The sequence below is a fragment of the Anarrhichthys ocellatus genome, unplaced genomic scaffold (genome assembly GCF_004355925.1).
Source record: "Anarrhichthys ocellatus isolate YVR2014 unplaced genomic scaffold, GSC_Weel_1.0 scaffold11, whole genome shotgun sequence".
In the NCBI taxonomy this organism is placed as follows: Eukaryota; Metazoa; Chordata; class Actinopteri; order Perciformes; family Anarhichadidae; genus Anarrhichthys; species Anarrhichthys ocellatus.
In genome coordinates this window covers 6,599,769-6,625,416 of record NW_022280041.1, presented here as the reverse complement: position 1 = coordinate 6,625,416, position 25,648 = coordinate 6,599,769, and the positions used below count along the sequence as shown (strand labels likewise).

The 25,648-nt window shown below is 42.6% G+C and overlaps 1 protein-coding gene across 21 annotated transcripts in view; it reads left to right on the top strand.

Moving 5' to 3' along the window:
* The window catches only part of LOC116385337 (adhesion G protein-coupled receptor L3), a 188,225-nt gene that overhangs the window by 99,125 nt on the left and 63,452 nt on the right, over nucleotides 1-25,648 (top strand). For 9 of the 21 annotated variants that reach the window (XM_031850686.1, XM_031850685.1, XM_031850695.1 and 6 more), the window contains 2 exons: nucleotides 11,429-11,443; nucleotides 13,959-14,768. In XM_031850686.1, coding sequence (XP_031706546.1) covers nucleotides 11,429-11,443; nucleotides 13,959-14,768 — 825 coding nt within the window. The remainder of the gene's footprint in view (nucleotides 1-11,428; nucleotides 11,444-13,958; nucleotides 14,769-25,648) is intronic. The other 12 variants (XM_031850700.1, XM_031850701.1, XM_031850697.1 and 9 more) reach the window with 2 other exon arrangements.

Sequence of the window (25,648 nt, the reverse complement as noted above, 5' to 3'; positions counted from 1 at the left end):
CAACAACATACTAAAAAAAGGGAGAAAAAAGAACCTGCTAATGTAATCAGTCGAGGGAAGCATTAGCTTCATTTCGTTTTCAGATGGTGCTTGTCAGTGCCTTCCCATCAGCTGCCCCAGTTCACAGTGCTGCAATATCTTTGAGGAATCATGTCATGTCTCTGTTATCATAGCAGCTATAAAGGCTGTGTGACTTTCATCGAAATGAAACATACTTGTTGTTTTCGGTTCAGTTCAGCTCAGTGGACGCCGGTTAATGTTCAGACGAGTGCAGCGTCTCTGGAAAGTGAGTGAATAAAGAAGATTTAATTAGTGCAGCAGGTGAGACACGCTGTCGAGCGCTACATAACTTGAGTGGAAACATTTGGGCAGGGAAAGGGGAGGGATCAGCATGGGGGTGACAGGATGAGCACACAGAGAGGAAGTCCAGGTGAGGCCAGAGGAAGCGGCGTGGACATTGCCATATGACCTGAGGTATTGTGTTATAATGACCTTTTGCAATGGAAGACCAAAGCCACAGTAATTATGCCTGCCAGAATCCTGACCTATTTTTTGCCGTCCTGTATAAAGTGCTGATCTGGAAATGGAAATATTTGGTCACAGTTAGCTGCTGGGTTCAAGCTAAATCTGATCAAAACCATCTTTTTAACATTTGATGTCCTTACATGGCTCCCTCACTAGTCCGCCTGATTCTACCTGTGATCCAGAGCTGGCAGATGGCTCTTTTGTACCCGACTGTTTTCAATATGCACATTTCTCTATCCCAGCCACCCAGCGTCGGTGTCTTTTTTGAGGTGTCCATGTGCAACACTGACCCAAACTGAAGCTGCGACGGACAGAAACACAAAATGTAATCAACCGTCTAGTTTTTGTGCAACTCTGAGTTCCTGTCAGTATTCACACACAAACGTTGCTTGTACACACTTTGTGTGAATGTGATATCTTCAGCCTGAAGGGACCTTTTTTGTTTTGGTGGTCTAAGGTTAAGCTCCCTGTGACCTCACATATTTGACCATAAATCAAGGATTAATATGCTAATAATGTGTATTTGCACACATTTCTAATAGGATAAAATGATTAGGTGATGACATGGACGTAAACTGCATTCATATTAAGGACATAGTCACGCATTATGACAGCATGTAAAAAATCCTGATCTCTGTGACACATTGTGTTACAGCGGTCCTCTCAAATAGAAGTTACATGACACCCCATGGGAACCACAGCCAGTTGTCTGCCTAAACTACTCGCCTTCCACCTTTTTGTTTTATTGATTAACTCAACTTCCTTAACAAAAGCCGAGTTGAAACATGGAACATTCTGCCCATACTGATTCTGGCAGCTATGTTGTTCGGGGCTGCCTATTAGGGGCACGCCAGGAAGGTAAACGGGGGGCACCTTGTCTGGCGTAACTATGGATTGTGTCCAGGACCAATTGAAGGATAACAAAAATTCTGCTGGCAATGCAGAAGTCATGTAGGCGTTTATTTGTATATTGAGCAGGAAAGCAAAGTGTAATCACAAACAGTCACTGGAGACGGATTTTGAAACATATTTTATTGCAGCTTGTGAATGCAATTCATCTGTGACAGCCCAGTGGACTCACTCCCTCCTTGCCTCCAAAATGAGCCAATCCTTTTTTGCTGGAATGTGCCGAGCTCAGAGACGGTTCTTTTTGTTTTGTGGCCAGATTCAATTTGTGCTACAATGTCTTGCATAATAAATCATGCACCTCTAGGTCAATGGATATCTCATACTGAAATCTATAAAAGAAAAAGCAGCTTACATTACAGCGCAATTGTCTCTTTACCAAGTTCCTGAGACAGACTGACGGATTTGAGTGTCTAATAAGGGAAGCAGCCACCCATGTCTCCAGTCTTGACTCTATATTCCTCTGACAAGCTCTCCCTCTCTGTCCTAATACTCTGTTTCTTTCAAGTCTCCCTCACTCTCACTTCCATTTTGTCCTTTAAGTGCTCTGCTTTGCCTTCCCCTTCTGTTTATTTGCTCCCTCTGTTCCCTCAACTGCTCTCCTCCTCTCTTCTTTAGCACCTTCACTGGCGGCTTTTATCTGTATTCTACTCGTGGAGCTTCTTTTCTTTTAGGGATAAATTACCGCGCTCCTCTCCATATCTTTATAAGCCAGGCGAGATTGCACAATCAGATCCACCGTTAATAATGGCAGAGGAGTGTGCTAAATCGATGGACACATGGCGCAGATACAATATTGATTTTATTAATTTGCGATTTGGTCCGCTCCATCACTTGTAATGAGAAACCTTTTTTTTTTTTTTTTTTTCTTACAACAATTCCTACTCAGAGTGCCGGTGTTTGCCCGTGCTGTGTGGCAGTGTCGGAGCATTCCATCATACTTTCATTTGAGCTGAATAATTATTTGATATAAAAAAAATAGCACTAATAGAAAGGTAAGACAATAAAGAAATACAACGATACATCTTACTGGATGAAAATCAAAGTACTAAAGACATAATAATGAGCTTATATTTGACCCTGTCATCGTGATGGAGGCATGTAAACTCCTTCATCTGCCAGAGGTCTCCGTCTTTGTTGTACGAGTGCAGTTTGTGCATGCTCCCCCATGCACTTTACAGATTAGTAAGGCTAGCCTTCAGGCAGAAGTGACGCGCTGACCCTTTATGATGACTCATAAACATGACTTTGCTCCAACGGTGAACATCTGCCTCTGCCCCGCCCCCCTCACCTTGACTTTCCGCCGTTCAGTGGAGAGATGCGTGTCTATTCTCTTAGTGCCTTATTAATACATCTCTCGCTCGCTTTCACCGTCTTTCCCTCCGCGTAGCTCCTCCCAAAGGTCGAGGCTCGTAAGAGGTCAATGCAACTGTGTCTGCCTCCTACCTACCCGGTGTTCGTCATTAGCAGTAATGAAGCACTTACATCTCCTCTGTGGCCCCTCACACTCTGGACTTGTCAAAGGGAAAAAAAAAACGTATTCAAGACCTGCTTTGTCCGTTAAAGGGCTCGTTCTGTTGTTGACAGCTTGCCGTTACCTTTCTTGTCCTTCTCCCGGCCATCAGCCATCTCCCGGTAGCACCGGAGTGAGATGTACCTTTCAGTGTGGTTTCATGGCATATTGGCGGTCAAACCCCTCGTCCCAGAAACATTAGCTCCTGGATAATGACACGTCCTGTCAGGGGAACCGCTTTTGATCCTTTCACTTTTCAACATGGACACTTCAGTATGCACGGCAGACGAGGTGGAGGCAACGTGAAAGACACAGACAAGATGAGAGTGGGAGAACAAAGGAAGAAAACCTGCTGGCAGTATGTTGCTATACGTAAGCCACTAGTTCCCCCCACTGTTTGTAGCTAATAAGGACAATGTAAAATCCTGTCTCTTCACAGTGGGATCCAGCTCAGCCCTGTCAGATATGGCTCACACGTTGGAAGCTAAGCCAGGACATATAATCATGCAATCAGTTCTCTGATTCGAACGGAGCGGTATAATCCGGAGCTCACACTTCATAGAAACTTGCCATGTAATTTGGCGAGTTCTTTTATTTCCAACTCACCTAATTGTTTTTAAATTAATTTAGCTAATAATAACACAGCTAACAAGTACAGAGGGGGGGGGGGGGGGGGGCTCACTGAATAATGGAGTAGATTGTTTTGGCATGTCCGACTCAGCACCTGCTACCAATCTCTGTCCTTCTGTGTTGGCAGGTGAAACCATGAAATTGATGCTCTGCACATGGCTATCACGTGCAATGCAGCTCGGACAGACTGTGGTGTGATTACAGAGCCCATTATGTAGTGGTCACACCTAAGGTAAACACCACCTGGGCGACTTCACGGCCGCAGTGTGGACCACGCGGTTAGTTACGTGTCTACGTCAGGGTCACCCTTTGTTTTAGTGTCTCCACACATTGTAAGGATTTTAGATTATTAACAGGAATCACGTCTAATCTGATGTTCAAATGCAGCTGGCCTTTGATAGTCGCTCAGTATTCAAACGCCATCAGCAGTCTTCCTAGCACCCAGGCAGTTCTCTCTTTGTCTTGGATAATCTTGCACCAATTGTAAGCTTCTTCAAGAGTAGATCACTCGATGTGATATCGGTAAATCTACTAAGCAGATTGTATGGAAGTGCAGTGGCTTTTTTTTTGCCCTTGAGCTCTCTCCAATCCACGTTCATCAGGTCTAGTGTGGGAGGCAACAGTGTGACAGCAGATACATCACACGACCACACCCTTCCTTAACTCCCTGCCGAAATGCCAGTGAGCATTAGCCTGCTTGTTCGGACAGCTTTCTTTTCTTCTCCCCACCTGAGCGACCAGCTCCTCTTCTTCCCATGTGTGAAGGGGGGGGGGGCTGTAATGCCATCACATCGCTCAGTGACAGCTGACCACTCCCCAGCCCACACAGCAAGCTCTGATGACGATGACTTTCTGTCATATATTTCACACACTGGATTCACGCCGGTGTCGTGGCCTGAATTTGCAGAGATTGATCTCGTCGCAGCACATTGGTTTTAATCTGTGCTTTGCAGAAACACCCTGTCTTTACATGTTATCGTCCAACGGAAATCACATTCATTTATATATATATTTTTTTGCAGTCTTGGGAGATGTATAAGAAATGCTCTTTTCCCTCAAGCCTCTGAGGGGTGTGTCAGTGTTTGTGCTTGATTGACTGTTTAGCTACCAGGCTCGTGTACTGCAGGGACAACTGTAGCCTACAAGCCAATGACAGACAGGGTTTTGTCAGAAGTGATATTAAAGAATAGGGACCACATCAACATCTAAACTGACCGATCGTCAGAGGTTTTCACGTATTAAAGCACTTTAATGTGCTGACTATTAACAGTGCCGTTTTCCACAGTGGTGCAGGGCAAGACATCCGTTTGTTTCTAGACAAGAAGGAGGCATTAGCTAGAGAGTTAATGTAGGTTGTTGCTTGTTCCGGCTCTTGCTGTCTTGTGGAGCAGGCTGCCCACCGTCCACCTATGATTGAATGGTGATGTTATTGCTACAGGGCTGCAATTTAGACACCAAAACTATATAACATATACATTTCTGATAACTGATTTTTTGTTTTCCTCAAAAGAGAATGCACAACATGTGGCTTACAGAGCAGCCATGTGGGCTAGAGCAGATTTCATTTCAGTTATGTATCATGATACGGCAAATATATGTGTATAAAATACAATATATGTGTAACCAAAGTAACACAATATGTTCATATTCTTATTATACCATTCATATGGCAAGTTGATAAACAATACTATTGTCACACGGAAAATATAAGGTTAACTCCCTGATTTAATAAGACATATTAATGAATAACACACCAGCTGTATATCTACGACATGATGTTTATATTTTCATCGTAAAAGTGTGGTGAGTTGAAATAATTAGAAAAATGGCAGTTTCGTGGCTGGATTAACAATGGTCCTATATAAAAATAAATAATTTTCCCAGTTGAGAGGCGATATAATTGCACAGGGAGGCTGTGATTACCAATGTGGATAAATGGTGGTGTGATAGGGGTGAATCTGGACATGCGGAAACTGTTTTCCCCTATAATAGCTAAATAAACTGGTGTAATCTATCAGCCTCTTGTTTTGTGCCGGCTGCTCTTTTTGCTTAATACAACGTTACATGCAGGATCATCCTGGGCCTTTTTTTCCCCGGATAGACAAAATATGTACACGCCCCAACACATCGGAATACATGCTCTTTGCTCGCTGAACAAGCTTCTGGAAGTGTTCATAAACACTTCCATTTATATAACACAAGCAAAGCTTTTTATCTGTGTTTCCTTCAAGAGCCAACCCACACACTCAGGCACACATGTCTGAAAGAATTATTGGGTTGCCAAGTGTCGAGGATATAGCACTAATTAGAGATCGGTCTCTTCGGGGGGGGGTCTCTCCTTTTAATGATCACCATACTAATCAAAGCTCTTATTCTATTTCCTCGTCTTTTCTTTATTTCGTTGTTGACTGATGTTCCACCGTGTCCAGCCACACACCAGGCTAAACATCCTGTTTTCTTTCTCTTCCACTCCAACAATTATCTCTCTCTCTCTCTCCCTCCCTCCCCCCATCCCTCTGTTCTGTTCCATAATTTCAAGGTCCTTGAAAATCATGAAATATTTCAGGAGGTGCTATTAGGTTATTTCTGCTCCAGTTACCGCCATGTTCCACAAAAACTCTATTTAATTTTGTTTTGCCTCGGCTGCACTTGCCTCCTCTCCCCCTGTTGTTCTGCCCTACGTGGGTAGCAGGTTGGATGAGCGCCAAGTCCTTGCACCTGTCCCTCAAAGTGAGACAAACACACATGCATGCACACAGACAGAAGTACAAGCACACAAACACAACACACACGCGCGGCATCCTGCATTGTCAAGGTTATAAGGTAGCATTGCAGTTTCCCAGTAGGAGGGAGAGAGAAAGCGATGGAGACCGAACGGAGACACGAGGGAGGAGATTGAACAGGTACGAGAAAGAGGCACAAAGAGAGCAGACAAGTAGTTGAAAGAAAAAGACGGGTGTTGAGAAATGGAACCTGTAATGGTGGTGTGGGAGACTCATGAGCACCGACTGAGGGAGATAAAGAGAGAATCTAGAGAAAGAGAGATGGTGGCCTGCGTGTCCTCCCCTATCCTTAGGCACATGCTATTCAAGGCCCCGTAATTTGTGTCATTAATTAAAAAGCTGATGGGATGGAGTTAAGGGGTCTGCACTCTGCATCTCCTTCGATGAGAGAGAGGGAATGGAAAAAAGAGAGGGGGGGGGGGGAATATTACAAAAAATATTGCAGCCATTCCACCATGAATCTCTATTAGTGGCTAATGATACCATTCTGATACCTCTCAACCATTAGTGTGAAATTGGGAAGCATTAATTATTTAAATGGAAATCCATACAGCTGCCGCTCACATGATGGGGTCGGGACTCTCAGTCGCTCAGGGTCCCCGTTGTTAGCCGCTCAGCGTGTGTCTTAAGCAGAGCGGAGACTGCAATACGTATGCAGAGCAACTTCCCAGGAGCAAATGATATTTGAAATTATTCATTATCTGAGCAAATACCGTATGGACTGCTTTATAGAGTGGTACTATAATTGACTTACAGTATATAGGGTATGGTAGGGCTGAACAGCAGGCTGCTCCAGCATTGCCTGCCTATAGCATCTACACTGTTAAAGCATGAATTACATGCAAACACGTTTTGTTGTAGTTTTTGATTGAAATGGGAATTTTATAACTGTGAAAGAAACGTATTATTTTCAAGAGTAGGTTTGCTTTATTACATTTGGCTTCGACAGCTTGAACAATTAGGTAAGCTGCAGCATCAGCCATGTTGCCTTTCCCAGCTTTATGCGTCTGGCATGGTAAACCATGCAGCAGCCAGACTGTAACAAGCTGCATGCGCACAGTTTAGTGAGTTATCGTTTTGCCAGGATTGTCCCCAACCTGTCCAAGCAATGCGTTCACTTTAACTATGGCCTGGTAGAACACTTATTTGATTGGTTGTTTTCCATAACTAACCCAAAAATAAAAAAAAACATAAAAGAAAAGACAAATAGAACACAATTTAAACAAATAATTTGAATATTAAATCACCTATTCATTAGTGGTGATTGGCTGTGTCTACATCTGCGTGGGCAGCAGTTTTCTATCCCTCGACTGATCTCCAGATAAATCTATATCGTGATAGTGAGTAGAATTGAGGCGTCTTAGAGCCTTGCACTTAACCCCAAACTGCTTCTCACTGGCCAAAAGATAAGAGAGAGTGCACTTGGCTACTTCCAGGTGTGCCTGTGTGCAATTTTGTGAAGCCGGGTGTTGGCAAATCTATCCTAGATAATTAATGCACAATAACAGGACTTGGTCAAATGGCGAGCCCCGTTGATCTGTACAATTTAAGGGGATTGTCTTCTCTCATTTCCAATGATGACATTTCCTCCTTCCGGTTTGCTTTGGCATCGGAGGGAGGGTGATTAAAGCTTTAAAGCTGGTCCTTTTTTTATCTCTAGGGAAATGTGCCAGACCCTTGTTAACAGCCGAATGATGAGCTATTTTCCTTTGTCACTTTCGTTACGTTCTTAAATTATAAGTTCAAGCAGTAAATGAAGTCACACTGAAGTTGCTGAAATGTAAAGAGCTTGCAGGGCCTGTCCACCCTTAAACTCCAACCTGGGTGCAGCACCCAGGTCCTATCATGGAAGTACGTGTAGCCTATTTCTATTTTACTTTTTACAAAATTGCTCAATGTCATTTCTGCTTCTAGATTGATGCTAATGATGCATGGCCACTCAATACTAGTCATCTTTGTTTCAAATAATGAGCTCGTTACCTCACTCACTGTTTTAAGGTTTGTGCGAGTGATGCGATTACCTTTAACATCATCCTCACACAATTCACTGGAGCATCTCTATTAATTGTTTTACCGTATATACCCTCAAGTGGTCTCTGCTGAACAGACCTTAGGTGAAAAGCTCTTGTTGTTGCCCTTCGCTATTATGAAACAGATTGTGTATAGAATCAGAAGCACCTAGGGACATGTGAGACCGTGTGCTGTGTATAACCTATTAAATGCTGTGTCCTAAAATATCAGAACAAGGCTTTGTCAAGTGTTTTGGAACAGAAGTGCAGATAAAGGCTCATTCATCATGTAGAGCCTATGAATAAGGTACTCACTGTTTTGTGTGATGGAGGAGGACGTAACCCTTTCATAGAGGTGACGGTACCTCCAAAAGGACCTTTTTATTTCTTGGATTTGTATATTTTTGCATGTATTTAATAGTTTCACTCTTCTTAGACCATCAGTGAGGATGCAGAGAGAAATACAAGGAGAAGGCAGAGAAAGGGATGGGATGAGAGGATGAGAGAGAGCTAAGTGCTTTTTAGCGACTCAATGACAGCCGTGACCAAAATCGCATTACGGTCACAATGGGGGCGGTGGGGCAGAGTAAAGAAGCTTCTCAAATGAATCAATTCTCCGTCACACTCTGCTTTTCCTGCCGTAAGTCTGGACGTTCGGGGCCAGCATCGCAGGTATATCTCTGCCTGCACTGTATTTGCAGTGAAACACGAGTGGACGCGACATGAACAAATTGGTTTGAGTGATCCGAGGGGTGACCTTGCCTGCATCCAGGCAGCATTTTCTGGTCAAGCGGCAGGGCCCGCATACTGTACAGTAGCCCCCGGGAGCGGCGTATTTCCTTGTCGGGTATTTCATCCGCATCCTTTACTCCTTCTCACACCATCTCCCACGGCAATTGCGTCGTATACCAACTCTCACATCCCCGCCGCTTAATGCCTTTTCCTATAGATCATTACCCTCCTCTCCCCTCACCACTGTAAGCTATCGCTCAATCAGAAATGCCGGCCTCCCGGTGGCCCCTGTTGTGTGGCCATTGCTCACGGGAGGTGAAGAGGCTTCGATTGGCTATTTACTTTGATTTGATCGATGGGGGTCCACGTGTAGTTCCGAGTTATTGGCAAATTTGAGTTGCCGGTAATAGTGATTCAGATGTAGCCCAGAGCTATTGTTGCACAGGCTCTGTATGGACTTATTGTGTTTCTATGACAGCTGGAGTGTTTGCTGTTGATGAGGTGCAGTGCTGTACCAGTGTACAATTTTATGATCTGACCAACACAGACGACTTTTGGAAAGCCTCTCCCCCTCCCCCATTATTTTTCTCTCTTTTTGCTCTTTCCCTCGCCTGACACAGCTTCACCTCACTTGCTGCTTTTCATTAGCTCGCCACCTTGCATTAATATTGTTCTCCTCTAATAACTTTCACATCTTTCAAATTGTACCCCACCCACCCCTATCCACTGACCTCCATACCTCACTCACTGGCACTCTCCATTTGGAGTAGAGGACTCTTGTAAGCCCTGGTAACAGAGGTTAATCCTCTCTTATTAGAACCGGGATTACAGGAGGGGAAGGGACAGGACCGGCCAAATGCCAATGCCTGACATAAAAAAGCTGGTCCACAAGAGGAAGCAATACATATATAGTGTGTTGAAAATAAAGACGTTACAGCCACAGCACTTCTTCAACAGGCTCACAGAATACTTGTTGAGCCTGTAGAATCAAAACGGCTTTTGCATTCCACTTACACCTGCAGCGATTAGAGCTGAGTGGTAGTGCAACGGATCATAAAAACTAACGGTTCGGATCGTGTCACGGATCAGACCAGCACAAAAGAAAAAAAGGGAGCAAACATAACTTATCAAGATCACTGATCCCTTTTTTTACCGCAGATACTAATTGCTAATCCTTGACGATCAATACTGGCAGATATAGATCCCTTATTAGTTTTGTTTGATTATAGCAGTTATTATACACTGAAATCAGTGTAAACTATTAAACATTCTAAATGTTATCCTTTTACTTTGTTATAGTGAGTTGTAGTGTTTTTTTCTTCATAAAAACGCACAACTCTAATGATTGTAATAAAAAGATTGTTATTGATTAAAACAAATGTTGTCATTCGTGGTTTTAATGATGTATTATAAGCTGCTTAGAGCCAGTGTAAACAGGCCATCATTTCTACTCTAATATATATTTATGCTGCTGCGAAAACATCTCCTTCAAACAACTGTGTGTATTAAAAGTTCTCACAAAAACTACACGTGAACACATCGTGATAACGTGATAATTTACCTTCGACCCACATTCATTTACGTACGGATGGATCATAGTGGTCCATTACACCACGAGAGCTGCGTATCTTTCAAAAAGCAGTATAGTACAGTGCAGCATTGTGTACATTTAAAATATATACGTACATGTGTGCTTACTGTATTTTTAAAGCAGGTGACCATCGTGAACAGCTTTGTCCAGTGTCAACATCAACAGTTTGGTAACATGTTAAGCCCCCAAATGGACAAAAAAAATGCAGACATTTTAACTGTTTTCAGCATTGACAATATCCCATCATTTAAGTGACAGGTTATCAGTTTTAAAACTGCAGCTGTGTGTCGTGTGAAATGTAGGCTACTCAACTTTGCATGTTCGGTGCTTTTTTTTCTCGCAGTTGTACCCTGGACTCATAAGCTTGCTTGTAAGTGGTCACAAAGTTGAGTGATTTGATGAATGTACAAAAAAGTACATCTGTTTTACACATTCCCATCCCACAGCCATCACTGCAAAAAAAAAAAAAAAAGCCCCAAAAAACATCTCGTACAATTTAAGACCTGATTAATCTGTCTTTTTTTCCCCAACAGGCTCATGTGTGACGCGGTGTTTGTTTCTCTTTCCTAAAAGCTTCTGGTTGAATGTTTTGTGTGTTTCTTCCACTAACCCCGTGCTCTTCTTAAGCTGTTGTGTGACTGTTACAAAATAAAGACTTTTCCCAGGTTATCACATCATTAATCTGTTCTTTTTTTTTTTTCTTTCTCTCTCTCTCTCTTCCCTTCATGCCTAAAAATAGAAGTGGAACAAAAAGGTAACTAAATGCCAACAACTTTTCTTTTTCATCTGCACTTTCATTTGGGCGTAGGCTTGCTTTTTATTATTTGTTTTTGGGTGACGGGGCGCTAAAGCAGGTGTGGGTTTGTGTTCATTGTGCGGTTCATTGGAGAGGTTAAACATGCCATTCATGGGGAAATTTGATTGATCAGTGAGACGGTGTTAGAAAAAATACCTAATTAGCTAAATGCTTTCTCTCATTTAGTCTTTGTACCAAGCTGCAGCATCCAAAACAGTTACTATCGCACTGCACCTTCCTTCCTCGTTCATCAACAGTAACACAGATTGACATACTGTATATGCCACATATATGATAATTCTTTAGGGTGAGGTAATTACAGACCTGCTCTCCAGTGAAATCCCATAACCCGGGGGTGTGTTTTTATTCCCTTTTATAAAAGAAGATTATTCCAGCTCTGCTTTATCAGCTGCATACTATTAAAGGAGACGGCTATACAGGGTGATCAATAGTTTGTCCAATAAGCTGTCAGCATTTTTGATTATAGCTCTAACATGATGATGGCTATAACCTTCAGGGACTTACTCGTCAATACTGGAGACGGATCACAGCATCGTCACATTATTATTTTATCAGCCCCACATGATGCTGCAGAACATATACTAAATCTTTACTCGTGCCCCAGGAGCATTGTGTTTGTAGTGTTATCTTCCTGCATGAGTTGGAATAGTGTCCTTTGTCAGGCGTTAACTATACAAAGCTGGATTTAAGTCAAAGTTGGAAACGGAATCGTTAAACAGGAGTCAAGAGTTCCGCTTTAATAGCTGGTGCAATCAATTTGAAGTCTCATAGTAGTCATGAATTAATGACATAACACTGAAATCTGTGGCAAAGAGAATGAGCAATGAAGCTGAAAGGGGGGTTCAAAACATTTCATGGAGACGTCTGTTGCTGCTAAGGTAACAGTTTTATTCCCTATGAAAGCCATGATTGCTTTTGTATCACTTCTCTAATACATTTCACTCCTCCATGCTTACGTCGTTAAAAAGCATATTTCACAGTGCTGTCGGTACAAAGTTTACCTTCTCTGACCCTGTACCCCAGCACATCTCCTCCTTTTTCAACACGCAGAAACGGCCCTCTTAGCATTTAGTGGAGCAACCGCTGAGATGTGTGTGTGCCAAGGCGTTGTGTCAACAGGACGCATCTCTCGCCACATTTTTCACCTGCAGGTAGACAACATGTTTAATCTGAAGAGATTACAAGGGAGAGAAGCCTCCGTGTTCGCTGTGTCCTTCTCCTTCTTCCCCTCGGAGTGTGCAGCTTTTTTACCTCCCGACGGATCTGCGGCGAGAACCTGTCAGCGTTGTCAGGCTCCTGGCCCATTACAGTGAAAGGAGCCTTGACACACACTTTGTTTTTATATGTGTGATGTACCGTAGGGCCCAAAGCCGTGGAAAAAGGGAAAATTGCACTGTGCAAATCCTTTCTTTCTTTCTATCAGACATTGGCCAGTTTGTCTCTTTTTTTTTATGAATAATCTTTTTTTGAGTGAATATACTGAAGACATATCTAATGTGTTTGTAATTATTTGTTCTTATGTTGTAGTTTTAAGATGAGTCTTTTAACGTACTCAATGTAATCCTGACATAAAATTCTAATTGCCTCAGTCCAAGATTATCCATAATCAACTGAAATTAGCTTTTTGCAAACGGTTTCCACTATTGACCTGCTCCAGCAGTATATTCTTGGGCTGGCTTTATCCGATTTGTGTACAAACCAGTTCACGTTTAATTCGTTTACTGTGTGATATTGTAAATCCTGCTGCAGACTAAAAATGTCATGTTGGGGGGAAATAATGGACAGGCAATTATTATATTGATGATGTAACTACTGTATTTGTGTTTTTTTTCTTTTCTATCTCCTAAAGGGCCGCCTCAGCCAATAATTAAGGCGTAGCTATTTATCCAACTCTTTTAACTTTGGGTTTGTTTTATACTATCTATTAAAAAGTGTCACAATGAAAGAAAAGAGTGTTTTTTTCTGTTGCAATTATATGTAATTCAGTAGACACGTACTGAAAAGCCACTTTGTAAAGAGAAACCAACAAACGGTAACGTGTGTAAGTGCATGTGGGAGAGTCGGTCCGTCCGTGGTAAGTTTATCATCATCGTCTGCCTTGTTTCTGCTCTACATTAAGTCAGAAGAAATAACCCTCATTTACTCTGTTCACCCCTAACCCACAAGTCTGTTCCTTCAGTGGTATTAAACTATATAAACTAATTGCCTCAAGGCCTAGAGACTAACTTTCCTGTTTAACTTTTATTTTCATGTCACAACATTTACAGTCTGTAATCTGTTCCGCATTTAATCGAATCATCCCGACACTAATGAAGAGAGTGTGACTCAATATCTCGGTCCTTCACAGTGGAGAAGACTTCAACCTCAATGTATTTGCGTCCAGTTGCTGTTTTAAGTCATTGATGGATAATACCTGCCAATGTAACTCTGTACTTGTCTTTCCCCTATTTTGGCTCCTCAGTATTCCTGTGCCCAGGGCTTCTGCGCAGGGTGTACCAGAGTGAGCACCTCTTTGAATCGGACCACCAGTCAGGAGCCTGGTGCAAAGACCCTCTCCAAGCCTCCGATAAGATTTACTATATGCCCTGGACACCCTACCGCACTGACACACTGACCGAATATTCCTCCAAAGAAGACTTTATCGCCGGAAGGCCGACAACAACCTACAAACTCCCACATCGTGTGGACGGAACGGGCTTCGTGGTGTATGACGGGGCGCTGTTCTTCAACAAGGAGCGCACACGCAACATTGTCAAGTTTGACCTGCGAACTCGCATCAAGAGCGGCGAGGCCATCATCGCTAATGCCAACTACCATGACACATCTCCATACCGCTGGGGAGGGAAGTCGGACATTGACTTGGCTGTGGACGAAAATGGCCTTTGGGTGATTTATGCCACCGAGCAAAACAACGGGCGGATTGTCATCAGCCAGCTCAATCCTTACACGTTACGCGTTGAGGGGACCTGGGACACAGCTTACGACAAGCGCTCGGCATCCAACGCCTTTATGATCTGTGGAATCTTGTATGTGGTGAAGTCGGTGTATGAGGACGATGACAATGAGGCAACGGGAAACAAGATCGACTACATCTACAACACAGAGCTAAGCAAAGATGGCTCTTTCGACATCCCTTTCCCCAACTCCTATCAGTACATCGCTGCAGTGGATTACAATCCCAGGGACAACCTGCTGTACGTTTGGAACAATTACCACGTCGTGAAGTACTCTCTGGACTTTGGAGCGTTGGACAACAGACTCGGTAAGATCAATTTATTATTCTTGTGTTTTTTACACATACATTCTGGAACAGAGCTCACATTTAAATTACTTTAATTTCTGCAGTCAGATAATGACATTGGTACATCTAGCCATCCTTACATTTGGTTCAGCAGAAGATATTAAGAAAAAAAAATACTGGCCACATTGTCATGATTATTATATGGAATTGAGTGAATGAATTTTTGATATACTTTGTGATCCGCTGACCTTTCCTCGACATCAACCACGTTTCCACCTAACCGTATCAAATACTATCTAAATCTACGTGGTCAATTATTGTGCAAATTCCTTCCCCATGGGGATGAACGTAGACCCTCAAAAAGAATACAGCTGACATCACCAGCAGGCATTGTGCTGTATGAATCCAAAGCAAAAGCAAAAGCAGGATACAAGGCAATGTAACTATAGAAAGCTAAAAAGGCAAAAAGCAAGAATAAAACTGGGGTATAAACAAAAGAAAGTACAAATTAAGACAAAAAAACATAGCTGAGAGAAGACGAGATAGAACAGTACGATAGATAGGTAGAACAAACTACATGTTTAGCCTCGTTAATTACAAGGCTCGAAGACAATCAGCATGTCATTCGGTTTGCTCCACACGTTTGTACATTTTGGGATACAGAGAACAGCTTGGCATGACAAGCTTTTGCGATAATTGGCGTTATGGAATGCTGCTCGACGTGTCACCTCTGTAGTTATACTTATTGCCGAAGTGGAATAAAGTTAACCTGAGAGAGATTATGTAGATACATTAGAAGTTATTAGTATAAAACCATAGTTGGCATTTACATGAAAGGAGGAAAATATTTGTCATTCACAAAACTGTTTTCTTGATGTCTGTACCACATTGGGTGTTTAACACTGTAAGTAGTTCACATGTTGTATTTCAGCCACAAGCTAACATTGTATCCTCACTCTATAGCTGTTGCCTTTGCAGAGGAACAACCGCTCACATAAGAGTTCCTAAAACTCTTTTGAAAAGTTTAATTCCTCCCCTCCATTGTTCTTTTTATAAATTGGTGCTTGTTGTGAAGCATGAAACTGGGAAAAAAAAAACCTGTTTTGACACACCATGATAATTCTTTGCGCTATCTCATCAACAGCTCGAGTCAAAAATGTCACAAGTTATTTGAGTGTGAAGTCCCTACCTCTGCTTTCTCCTCTGGAGCTTTCTCTACCTGCCGCTTGCCAGTTTCATTTATTTTCCTTCGCTGGCTGCTGCTCTACCCCAACTCTTTTTTTTTTGTTAATACACGGAGTCCTGCTTCAACACTCCCCGTAATATATTCATTCATTCAGTGACCATGCTTACAGGGTTTGGTTTTGATGATACACAGCTTACTCGTAACATAATTTGTTGTAGTTAAGGAGAGTGAAATGATGTTGTAATGTGCTTTCTGTATTAAATAATTATCCGTCACTTTTTTTAGCAGCGACACACAATGAGCACACATATGTACACCGCCGCACACGCCGCTAGTTCACATGCAAATGCAAAATCCTCAGCATTAGACTGAGATGTTGTGTGTCTGGCTGCCGTTGTGCAGAATGAGCTGCCCAGTGAAGAGGCTGCTGCATGAATATAGATAGTGAAATGTTGCATTAAGTGGATGGATGGAGGCAAAGAACAAATATAAATGTCAGATAAACTGCCTGATAAGAAATGAAGGAGTGATTGAATGGACTGTAAACGATTTCATTTGATCAACTCCCAAACCAAATACAACAAAAGAGAATGCAGACTTATTCTGGTGCGAGTATTTATTTATTTATTTTTTTAGCTGTACTCATTTTTCACACAATTGTCTCACTAGGCGCCTAATTATGAGATTGTAGGATAGTTACCACGGAATTGGTTAATTCAGCGTCAGTGTAGAGCACTTCACCGCACACGGATGAGTCCGTACACTGCTGATTCATAATGTTTGAGGCATTTACACGCTACTCCAGTGAGAGTGTGCATGGATCACATGGAAGAATGTGTGATGGAGGAAAACTGGGAATAGCAGTCACAGAAACTTACAGCGACAATGGCTGCAGTGAAAGAGACACAAAGGATTTTAAAATCGCATATCTTTTACCAAAAAAACAAAAAAACTTTTCCTAGTTTTGCCTGAAGCAACGTTGTTAAATTTAGCCAGCACACTTATAGGTAGTACTTTCCTTTTGCTGCAAATACAATTGAGTGTCGGTGATCATTGTGCGTGTTGACTCTCCCAGAAAGGTCTCATTGTGTGCTCTAACACGAGCTCATTTCCCCCCTCCACGAGCAAGCCTGACCTGCCATACAAGTAGAGCATGGCATGTTGGCAACAGAGCAGGAGAGAAATGGCCAGGCCACAGCTTGAGCCCGCTACCGTATGCCCAAGCACATGGGCCAGGGCACTGCACCTGCTACAGGGCAGTTGGCAGGGACAGGGTTATGATATCTGGAACTGCACAGAAAGCAGTACCGGGGACTTCTAAGCATCATATTGTGTTTAATTGTTTGTGAATTTGAACTCTTTCAGCAAATCATAATTTAGTACTCCCCCAATACTTTGGTAGGAAAAAAGTTGTTTCTTAATCACACAAAAAAAAAAAGAAACTTATTTTTCCCACTTTTAGAATACTCCCAAAACATAATCCTGTGCTTATCTGTGCAGTTGCTGAAGTCTAGTCAACAGACAATATTTCTTTCAAGGAGGGATGATCTGTGCCCAAATTGCTTCCATGACAACTCCATTGATAATTAAATCCACTGAATTGGTGATAAAGACTGTGCTGCACAGACTATTAACAGGCAGATATAAAAGCTCTCCCACCATTAATTAATCCACTTCACATGATCACATTCAATGCAGAGTGTGCAAGGACAACTGGGAAATTGCTCTATGATCTTTTTTTTTTTTTTTTTTTAAACATAAAAGAAATATACAGCATATACAATAGTTGAAGAGCCAGTAGACAAAGAAAAAGTATCTCCCTATTAGTAAATGGAAATTTTGCAAACTCATTTGCGAAGGCCGTAGTGGGCTCGAGGTTGCCGATCTTCTGAAAGTAATTGTCCCCCAGTTCTGCAGATCCGCCATTTAGAGTGTTCTCCCTCTTTCATCGCGGTGTGGTTCCGCTCCGTCGTCCCCCTCCGCCGAGGAAAGTTAGTGGATTGTTAGCGAGACGCGCAGAGGCTTGCAAACACACCTCTGATTGGAAAGGTTGCTGTGAAAATCATCGTCGAGATAGCGAGTGTTATAATTGATACTGACCAGGCAGTCACCTTTTGAATTGTTCCATCAAAACCAGTACATCAGCTGAACAGCTTCTTACTGAAAGCGTGTCAGTGCTCAGCAAACCATCCATCCGTTCTCTTGATTTCCACACACATGTGAAAACGTCACAAACACATGTGCACATGCATAGGACTTCATAGAATCCAGATATTAAGAAAACAATGGACCTTCCCTCAGCATAAGGAAAAAAAGGCTACCAATAACAAAAGAAAACCCTGCAGTACTGTTTCCTTTAACTTTCCTGGAGACATTACTGCTGGACCTGGCCTCACCTTTACCAGAATAACCTCTGAGCTGTCTGCCACAGCGAGCACGAAGGCGCGCTGGCTGCACTCAGGACTCGACAGGACTGCAAAGGCGAGCGACATGAGAAAATTACCCTCCGTCTCACACACCTGCTGCTGCACTAGTACAAGCCTTGCTGCTCATGCTACATCAAAATTATTTATATAGACTCCTTACATACTTTACAACGATGTATTTACTGTTTATGTGGAGCAATCCTGATTTTCAATGATTTCTATCGTTCAAAGGACTTTTTACAGAATACAGCAGTCAGTATCTCTGAGATGTTCCCTTTAGCTCACATTCCAGTGAGACGACGTCTCAGTGACTCTTCAGTTGGTGTCATAGATACAGCCATCATCTGGCATTCCTGTAATTTTTTGCCACATGTTGCCATCTGGCCAAGGCACGGTGCCAGCGCCGCTAGGCCTGGAGAAAGCCGGCAGACGTGGTGTCCCGGCCTCCATGCCGAAGCAGCTGATGTTTTGGAAGCTCAAGCCCGTCTTTGGCTCTGTTCGGAAGTGCCTGACACATGCTAAATTGATTAAGACTGTCTAAGCAGTAAATGCTGGCTGGCAGAGGCTGGTGGAGATAATCTTGAGTGGGACTCAGTGTGCTCTTAAAGGCACAAACTGTTGTCCCTTCTGGCTCCATTCCCTATGCACTGGCCTCCCAGTACCTGTCATGCTGCTTTGTGGTTGATACATTTTGACGCGTTACTGTATGGATCCAAGTGAAACCCTGCAGTTGTCTTAGGTCATCGTCGGACCTTTTCTTTGTCGATGACAAAGCTTGGAGAAATATCTTGCTTAGTGAACGGCCTTTTGCGTGCTGCATGAATCCCCTTTTTGATGTCGAGGCTTAGAAATGTAGGCTACATGCTTATTTGCGGGCTACGCACTGAACACATGCCTGGTGCACCTCCCGCAGAGGGCAATTCTCTTCGAGGGGAAAGTGCAAGGTTTAGGATTATAGTCTGGAATGATTTTTCTAACACATGTACACACATACAAACACATGCACGATCGTCTTGCAAACCCTTTAATGCTGCAGCACAATGGGGCCCTGTTAGTAAGGCAGCTTTAGATTTTTTTTTGCATGGCAACAGGGGGCACTTTGTTGGTGCTTAAGAGCCTCTTGTAATGTTTCAAAGCCATATTCCCGCATGTGAGAATACATTCTACTATATTGTAAAATATAAACATTGTTGCCATATTAACGCTGTTGTGTTTTGCTCATCTTAGCTTACTTGTGTAATATTTCTGGATATGGATTTTGAATGAAACCTTTGAGGTGGCGAGCTCATGTTTCAAGTGGTCCACAGCATGTCCGTTCGTTCTGTGCGAGACCCCATTATACATCACATGGGTTTGTCTGGTGTCCCTCCTCCTGGCTGGCCATCCATCATGGGCCTTGGCAGCTCTACCTTCATCTGGAAATCACATACAGATCACCTGTGTGGTTTGAGGGGTGGCAGGCAATCCCTCAATTAAGGCCAGCAACCTATCCATCTCTCCTGACATGTACAGAAACCGGGGGGGGACACACTTATGCAGAAAAAAAAAGCGTTTGTGTGGTTTGAACATTTTGGGTGAATGGGGATTATAAGACACAGGTGCATTTTTACTTACTTCTTCTGTACATAAGCAAAACGTGCTTTTTCGCCCCTTTTTTGTGTGTGTGTGGAGTAAAAAAAAAAGAATACCATGTGTGTTTTCACACAGTTTCTCTTTGATTTGTTTGTTTAAAACGCACGTGTTTCACCTCAGCTATCCCCACATCGCCAATCAGCTGTGCAGTGTGTGAACTAAGCCGGTAGTTGGCATTGATTTCACCCAAACAGAAGAAAATAATGTGCAACTAGAGTACTGGAGTGTGTGGAATCTTCTCCTCCACGCTACTCTTTCTCCACTCTACTCCTGAATGTGTGTGTGTGTATGGGAACCCGTTTACACATTTACCACATTACATTTAACAAGCTCGGTGACACACAAGCTCAAAAGTGATTTATTTTGGCCAATCAGCCAAGACAAATCTGATTGGAGGCCTCCGTAGGATCTTCACCTCTTTCATAACCAGTGTCAGAGTTCCTTCGACACAGCTTTGCCCGATCCATTTGGCCCATACTACTGTTGGTTGAGAGTCTTTGGAAAAGCTTTACTTTATGTTTTGGCAATTGGATGAGACTTTGAAGGAGTGCTCCTTTCCCTCTCAGTGAGTCTGAAATCCCCTCTGCTCATGTGCTCATACTACTCTTCCCTCCGCTTGCTTTCCCTGGTTTGATGATGTGGTGCCTTGTCAGTAGCCTGTGAGACTCAAGTTTTGGCTCTAAGAATAAAAACAAAACCCTACATTCATCCATTTAGCTTTTTAATGGAGGCTAAATATGGGTTTCGGTGGACTGTGTTATTTTAATATAAACCATTACAGTGTTACACGATATATATAAATAGTAAATGTGTAGATGCATGACATATTAGCATAATGTGTTTTTAATTGAGATTTTCACACTATTTTAGAATATATAGAATGAATAAATAAGTACAACTTAATTAGCTAAATCTAATTTTGCAAATGCAGATGAGCTTCTATGCATGCACATTAGGGATTAAAAAAACGGCACTTGTGTTTTTGTGCCGTTACATGTATTTACTGCACATCTGTTTTGTGAATCCACCCCACAGTACCTCAATCTATTGCATATGCTAGCAGGCTTTGCTCACTTTTCCTCTTGTCATTTCACTCAAACACTGCGAGTGTCTCTCCGGGGCTACGTCCGTGTGTGCATATATATCAGCCCTGGGCATACCCTTTCTCCCAGGGCTGTGTGACCTCCACAGATGCCCTCTCAAGTCCCCGGGAATAGAGCTTCGGAATGAGAAATTAATTGCCAAACAATGCATAGCTCCCATCCATTACGGTTCTCATCATGTCAGATGATATCGGAGCATTACTGGATGTCTGGCTGCATAATTTACCGCACACCCCAGCCACCACCATGCTATCACCCCCCCACACACACACACATCCCAGTTGCACTCTCTGATGGATTTGTGGTCCTGCCACAAAAGACTCCATTAAATGACAGGACTTTTGTCACGTCATTGCCATCCATTCTCCTCGGCACACAAGCTCATGAAGCGCTGATTTTGCGAGACGGCTTAAATAGATGATGTTCTGTATGTTTGTCATCAAAAATAAAATGTTATACAAATGAATGCTCAATTAGCTGACGGCTGAGAATTAACAAAACCACATTGGTTTACATATTAAAGCCTCGGATATGTTTTTGTCTCCAGTTCTCTCTGCTTTCATCCTGTAAGATTTGGGTCACATTTGGACACACCTTTTTAACGTTAGTCTCGAATTTGTAACTATATTTATTGGTCAACTATAATTATAAGATAACCCACTTTTTCTATTTGCTACCTATTGCTAAAAAGAAGAACTAACTAACGTGGAAGCAGCACTCTCACATCAAACAGACAAATGACACAAGTATATGGTTGAAATTTATTTCTGTGAGCTCCGCTAATAGCCACACTCTAGTACGGTTCACTCTAAAAATACATGTCCCAGCACCCAGAAATCCCATTTAGCATGCTTTAAACAGGCTAGTAGGAAGCTAATGGGTGACATCCCACTAAGACTGTCCAATAGTTTCTCTATTTTCTGAAGTAAGTAACCATGCATAAAGGTTTGAATACTAAAATTAGGAGGTAATTGGGTTCAGCACAAGGTTGGAGGAGTGACTTTACTGTCTGATGCTCGTTTCATTTTTACCCCCCAAAAGCCCTTTTGCACCTCTTTTGATCTCGACTCTGCAGAAGTTTCCCAGAGCCCACGAGCCCGCTGTCTGTGCGGAAATGGCAAGTCATATAAACCAGATTCATTTCATAGTAGCATGGCAGTTTTTTTTTTTTTTTTTTATTCCAGGAGCAAAGTAGAGCGTGCTTATCTAATTGTGAAAGCCACGAGCCCTGGGATACAGAGAGAGAGGGGCTAATTAGTTAGAAATGAATGCTTTGAAATGAAGCACAAAGCTCGGTGTGCGGTGGAAACGGACTCCATGCGTTTAGTGAGGGGGGATTTTGTGCATTAAAAGAGGGTGCGTCAATGATGAGTGGAGTCGGTGGTTCAATGAGAGGAAGCTGCAGCGCCCATAGAAGTTTGCTCCTGTCTTGTGTGAATGAAAAGGTCACCTGATCAGGTGTAGGAACATTTTTAAGCCCCCGAGCTTAAGAATCATGAATATCTGATAGCTGGATGTTGGCACTCTTCATTTTTAATCATCTCTAATGCCTTTCAAAATGCATTGAATCCGGAATATACAGAAGTTAAATTACCTTTTGAGGTTTTAGACCATTTTATTAAACTATATTCTTAAAACCTGTATCATGAAATACCTAAACACATCCTAGGGCCATATTCTTTATTTAAAATACTGCAAAGAGGTAGTACTTGTAAAGGGGACATTGAAATGAGAAATTCATTCATTCAAGTGCATGAGAAGTATTCACCAATCAGTCATATTTCCATGTCTTCTTCGTGGTCAACAGTTTCGTAGACATTCAAATCGGCCTGTGAGGTCACTCATGAGTCCCACTGAGAATGCCAACGTTTTTTTTTAACCTCGTTGGTGCTCTTGAGCTTTTTTTTTCCTCCCTTCATCCCTTTGGAGAGAATGGGGAAGCTGGCAAAGCAAAACAAATTGTCCTTGTGTTGTCTCCAAGGCGATAGTGCTTGCAGACTGTGGCTGCTGTCTGCTGCTGGCTTTTCCTTTTTTTTTGTGCTCATCTCATGGAAAAGATATACAAGTTTGCTCAAGGACACTTTCTTCTTTTCCACTCCCATCTCTCTGCCTCTTGTGGGATTGTCTTTGGCGGGCGTATTTAACATGCTGCGTGTTAAAAAATAATTCAACAGTGGGCTCAACGGGATCATCTGGCAGTATAGAATTACATTCCAGACATGGCTCCTAGTGACTTTGAATTAACCTCATGCTGTGGTGGCGATTTCCTCAAGCCATACTCTCCGTACTGTCATGTTACCCAGAGTAAAAAAAGAACGTGATAGAACTTTTATTATGATTATTTGAAAAAGTGGGGACAAGTGGAGGACAATGATAGCTGGATATTTGTCTTGGTTAGAAGAGAGTGCATCTTGCCTCTTCAAATGAAGTTCATAAGCGATAAAACACACTGTTGCTAACGTTAGCGAAATGGCAAACCTAGAAAGATGGATATTGCTGTGTTCCCCACATTAACGAGTCAGTTTGCTGACAACATGTCGACATGATGTTAGCATTTCACAGATAAACTTTTCAAACATGTTAGTAGCTTGTGGTCCCATTCTGTTAACTCAGTAGTTGCATTCTCGTGAAGTCGGCAGAATAGGAAAAACAGAAAAAAAACTTTTGTTGTTGATGACACTGATATTTGTGATTGAAATGCTTTAAAGTCTAATATATAGTCTGGTGTCCTAAGTATTTACTCCTTACTATATGGTCCAAACTCTGAGCATTTTTGTGATTGATTGATTGCCTCCACACGGCTCTCAACATGGCGGCGGCTGTCGTGCTAACAACAGCAGCAGTGCTAACAGAGCTAACGGGTGTCTTCCACGGTTAGCCAGCCAGCAGGGCACACAGACTGGCACAGCTGATCCCGGATTACAACACACAGAGCGGGAGAGCAACTTCTCTGCTCAGGACGCCATTAGTCCACTATATGTTTACATCGCAAATAGTTGTGTGCTGCTATAGTAATGCTTTGAATTCCGCATTCAGCACATTTAATGCATCGCCTGTCCCTGTGCTGTTCACTGACTTGAATCAGTTTGCATTTTGGGCAGCTCAAGCAACAAACTCCCTCAGCAGAAAATGTGTCACATTCAGAATCGCTCCTGTATCAGCCGTCCTGACCAGTACAATATTTCCCTTATCTTAATAGGCCTGTCTGCGCACCCTTTTTAGCCACTAGCTTATCTGAGTCTGGGCAAGGTGACCTGTCCTGACCTCAATATGAGCAGTGAATTTCCATGATCAGATTTCCATGAGGTACTCTTCCGGGCTCTTTTACTATATGCACTTTAAGCACCACCGGCCGGATTTCAATTAAACTTAAATGAATGCCATTCCCTTTTACCAAGAGCTGGTGAAACACATTTGAGGTTATCATCACTTCTCAAACACACATGCATAGATAAATTCACTCACTCATAAATAATCCAATAAATAGACTGGCGTCCTTGGAGATATATCACCCTCCTGTTTTCATGATCATTGCAGCCAAAGGATCCCCTGGGCTGTCGTGGTGCAGATTGATGATGATGTCTAATAGTGGTTATAGAATGTAAATGGTGATGTCTCTGTGGCTGGTCGAAATGTTAAATACCTTTTTGAGTATTCATGTGGTTTTTAAAGCCCTGTTTGATGGCTGGTAGTGTCAATTTATGTTGGTTGATGTGTGGCTGCCAGTGTGCGAGCTTGCGACTGTGCTTTTCCGCTAGCTTATTCAAGCATCTGCATCCATATTCACCCGTGTGACAACATCTTTTTAACAAGTTCTTGTGTATTTGCATTTTCTACTGTATACTATGACTATGACAGATATTTTGAAGTTGTATAACCTACATTATCAGGCAGTTGGGAGTAAAAAAACGCTCTGCGTGCCTTGAAGTTCACATTGCAATTCAATGAGCTTCCTGTAATAGTCCCACTTTACTGATGGAGTGCCTCCACAGGAGTGCCCAAGATACCTGCGGATCTTGAAAACACAAAAAAAAACTCTTTAGTTAGCAAGAGAAAACAAACACTCAATCAGCCTGGAACTTTTTGCGGTGGTGGAAACCTATTTAATCAACCTTGGCTATCGTTGAGTTCTGTTCAGCGATGACTCCATTGACTGCTGAGAGTGGCCGTGTTCGTGTCGTTACAGCCTACAGGCGTCTCGGCAATTCGCAAGCAGTGGCACTGATTTAGTCTTATTTCACTGCTTTCAAATTCACCACGCAGGGGGAATCGTCCAGTTGCAAATTGAATCTCGCTGAACTGGATTTCAGAAGTGATGTCCGTTATCTGAACTTGTCCATTACACCTGCCAGCCTCAAATCAACCCTCATTAAGTTTTGTTTTGCTCCCCGTTCATGCAAAGATTGGGACATTTGTCACTTCTGTCATTTTGATTGTATCGCTGCATTAAGCAGGGGGGATGAAGACGACTATCCCAAATTGCATTTTTGCGAAGGCCCAGACTGTATGTGTGTGTGTGTGTGTGTGTGTGTGTGTGTGTGTGTGTGTGTGTGT